Source organism: Manis pentadactyla, chromosome 1 (genome assembly GCF_030020395.1).
Source record: "Manis pentadactyla isolate mManPen7 chromosome 1, mManPen7.hap1, whole genome shotgun sequence".
In the NCBI taxonomy this organism is placed as follows: domain Eukaryota; kingdom Metazoa; phylum Chordata; class Mammalia; order Pholidota; family Manidae; genus Manis; species Manis pentadactyla.
Genome location: NC_080019.1, coordinates 234453567 through 234457657, shown reverse-complemented (window position 1 = coordinate 234457657; position 4091 = coordinate 234453567). Strand labels below are relative to the sequence as shown.

The 4091-nt window shown below is 50.4% G+C and overlaps 1 protein-coding gene across 1 annotated transcript; it reads right to left on the bottom strand.

The window, feature by feature from the left end:
• Positions 1–392: 392 nt before the first annotated feature.
• LOC118908398 (IQ domain-containing protein F2-like) lies at positions 393–1712 on the bottom strand. Its single transcript, XM_036877724.2, is given in 4 exon segments — positions 393–709; positions 712–772; positions 1438–1521; positions 1695–1712. Coding segments are annotated over 4 exon segments (480 nt in total).
• Between the last annotated feature and the right edge of the window lie 2379 nt (positions 1713–4091).

Sequence of the window (4091 nt, the reverse complement as noted above, 5' to 3'; positions counted from 1 at the left end):
CTGGCAGAGAAGAGCTTCCCCGCCGGCTCCCACGGCCAGGGGCCACCGAGTGTTCAGGAAGACGCAGCCTGCCGACTTCTCAGACCTCCAGGAGGGAAGACAGAAAGGGGCTGGGGCTGGCAGCTCGGCCCCCTGGCTGTGTCACATGTCAGGGTAGACCAGTGCCTCAGTTTCTGTTTGACAACTAAGTAACATACAGTCACCGTCAGTCCAGAACAGGGCCCATGGGCACAGCGGGAACACCCCACTGATGTCCTTGCAGGGAGAAGAGGAGGTAGATTGTGTGGTCTGAGACCCCAAATCTCCATCCGCTGGGGGAGACCACGAGACAAGCCAGACCAGGTCAGACATTTATTGGGGACAGGAGGCACAGGGCCCCTTCCCACTGGCCCTCAGTGGTTCAGGATCTCGATGTGGAACTGCAGGTGCATGGCTGTGACCACACAGTGGCCCTGGAGGACAGCACAGGTCTGGCAGTTGTGTCGCCAGTGGCACTGGATGACATAGACGGCATCGAGCACCTGGCAGTATCGCCAGTGGACACAGCACATGCGGACTAGAGACTGCAGTTTGACCACTGCCCTCTCTCTGCAGGTGTAGGTGATGAGGGCTGCCTCCCGCCACGCCTACAGCGGGGCCTGCAGCGTCAGCCGCCACCAGCATTGGACGACGCAGGTGCCGAGCGCCGCGTGCAGCAGTGTCCTGCGCCCAGGGTGCCCCGCCACCACGCCTCGATCCTTGTGGCTGCCTTTGTTTCCTTTTTTAATTCTTTCTAGGCAGAGATCAGAGAGACCACTCAGGGAACGGCCTGCCGTCCACTCCCAGGGTCTTCCTGGGAAGGGCCTGGGTTCTCCTAATAGTCAGCCCTCCTTCAGAGAGTTCAGGGGGGTCAGGGCTTAGCCAAGAGCCAAGGCCCTGGGTGGGGAGCCTCGTCCAGCACTGCAGACCCACCACCCAGGCCTCACAGCCGCAGGGTCAGGGATGGGTGCATCAGGGATGGCCACACTCCCCCACTTTCCTGCTTGCCAGGCTGGGAGGTTTGCCTTGTACCGTCTGCTAATTCCAGCCCCAGACCATCATCGGCTGGCGTCTATCTGCCACCATTCCCACCTGTGCTGGGTTTCAGCACCCGCCACACACACTCCACCCCAGCGCTCCCTTTGAACATTCCGCTAACACGGAGGACTCCGGGCCTCACCCTCAGCCCACGTGCTGCTTGGCAGCCCTCCTTCCCTCCACTCACTCTTTGTATCACTGTCAGGTCAGGCCCAGCCCCAGAGAGCCTGTGCTCAGAGGGGAGTGGAGGAAAATGGGCTTGATGCTGAGGTGACTCGTGGTGATTCTAGACTTGGGCCCACGAGACGCACAATTCCACATCTTCATGACGCAGACATCAGTGCTCTAGGGATCTCTTTGCTAGGCAGAGACCGTACCCACCTTGAGTTTCTTCTTCCTCTTTATGCTCCATTCGGTTGTTTCTTCGACATCTTCAATTACAATTATAAATAAATGGCCCTCAGTCTGTGCTCAGAATTAAACGGGAAATGCACAACTGAGTTAAGACGCTGTCTCTCCTTACGGCTCTGCACAAAGATGCCCGCCGCCTCAGCCTCCCCTCCTTTCCCAAGACCTGTGAGGTCCTGGTGATACTGCCCACCCCGAGCCTGCCCAGCAGACCTGGCCATCTCTCTTACACAAAATCGAATCCCCATGGTTTGTCTTAAGATGGTTCACCGGCCTTGATTTCTCTGCTTCCCAATGTCTGGTGTGAGTGGCCTGAGAGGGGGAGCTATGAGCCCACAATTGCATTACGACCTAAGGACTGGGACACCCCCACACAGTGGAGTCTCCCTCACAAACCAGCCCCATGGGAACTCAGATGGCTGGTCAGCTTCCCTCCTGTCGGGGACGTACTAGGGCTCCGAGCGGAACAACAGGGTGCTCGCGTGCCGTTCCATACCAGGGCTCTCCTCCAGCCAGGCCCACCCACATGCCTTCTGGTCATCAGGCACCCAGGAGAGCAGGGCGGGTCTCCAGCATCTTCTCAGACTTGGCACTTCCTGTCTGCTTTGACTTAACATTCCGTACCTCGGGGTGCACACCGTGGGCACCTAGAAGGCGAGAGCGGAGGAACCAGAAGCTAGCAAAATAAAGACACAAACTTAACTAAATGAAAAACAGAAATAGGTGGTGGAAAATAGATTTAAGAGGTGGTATTTTGAAAACACACGTAGGAAAGATAAACACTTCATGAGCCTGGGTGATGGAGCAAGAGAAAATGGAATGAAAAAGGTGAGATAACCCCTGGGAGAGGTACATAAATGTGAAAGAATAATATGGAAACATGTTTGAAAACTAAGAGGAAATGATTTCCTAACAAAATTAATTACCAAAATCAACAGAAGAAAACATGTAAAGCTTGGAAATTGAGAAGGCTATTACAGATAAACCGTAAATGAGGCAATCAACACCAGGTGGATTTGCATCCAAACTTTTAAAAAAAATTCAGATTATTTCAAATGTGACAAACTCCTCAAAGTCATCATTAAAGACAGAAATTTCCATCAAGCATTTCATGGTGTGAGTGTCGGTTCCCTCAAAGATTCCTGCCAGGATTTTCACTGAAATTGCATTGATCTTGGTGAGAGAGACTATCTTCATGATACATGAATGTGGAGTTTGCCTCCATTTGCTCAGGAATTTGCTCATGTCTTTCCCTAAAGTTTAAAAAATTTTGTCTGGAAAGTTTTTTTTTGAGGTGTAATTCCATAAAAGTCACACTTAAAACTGTACAATTCAGTAGCTGTTAGTATATTCAAAGAGGTGTACAAATACACCACTGTCTGGTTCCAGAACACATCATCACCCCAATTTAACTCCACATGCAGTAGCAGTTGATGGAGATTCTCCCCTCCCCCAATCTCTGGCAACCACTGATCTACTTTTTATGTCTTTATAGATTTGCCTATTTTTCATTTATTCATTTCTATGCATGTTGGATGGGTGGGTTCCTATTTAATTCAATAGGTTATAACCTGTTGAGGTCACCTATTCTTTTGCCATCTGTGAGCAAACTGACTTAAATGAAAACATGGTTTATTTGGGTTACAAAACTAAGAATTCCCAGACTAAAGCTGGTGGTAGCTTCAGGCATGGCTGGATCCAGAGGCCAAAAGGAATCCTTAGGATTTGGTCTCTTTCCATCTTTTGCTCTACTTTCCTCTGTGTTGGCTCCACTCTCAGCAAGCTATTTCCCTATGGTGACCCCCAAGCCACTCTGGTTTCATAATCCTGTAGTCAGTGACCCCAGTAGTCTTAACACAGCTCCACAGCCGAGTCTTACTGGCCTTTCTTGCATCATGTGCTCATCCTGAACCAGTTCTGTGGCCATATACATGAAGTGCTCTGATATTCCTCCAAGTAGGTGTGCATCCTGGGCTGAGCCTGTGTGCCTCCACCCCCCAGGAGCAGCCACATAGGTTCCCTCCGTGAGACTTCTCCGTCCCGCCTTTGTGGAGCTATTAGGGGTAAGAGGTGATGAGGGCCTAGGGGAGCAGAGCTACCTCTGAGGATTAGCAGGTTAAATACTAATGATCTCTACCAGCAATTTACAAACCAGAAAAATCCAGTGAGTTGGAGAGAGAGATATAGGAGACATGACATTATAAGATGTGTAGCTAGAGGGAGGCAAAGATAGTGGGAGAAAGATACTGAGGAATATAGAGATCACTACAGATACATACAGTGAAAGACAAAATTATGAGGGATAGACAGAAATGGAGACAGAGATGGGGTCAAGTCCTATACAGACAGAGAGCAGTATGCACAGATGAAATGGAGAGACAGAATGTCCTTCCACTACACAGCACACACACACGTGCACACACACACACATTACCAGAGAAATAGTAATTCAAAGACTCTGAGAGCAGCATGTCTATCAGGTATCAGGGAGCTGGGATGGCTGGCTGAGAGACTCATTCAGGGATGGTGGACAGTTGTTCCTAAAGAGTAGGATTTGAACCGTGGTGATGCTCCAGTCCAAGACCTGATAGAATTGCATGGTCATTCACGAAGTAAATATTCACTGA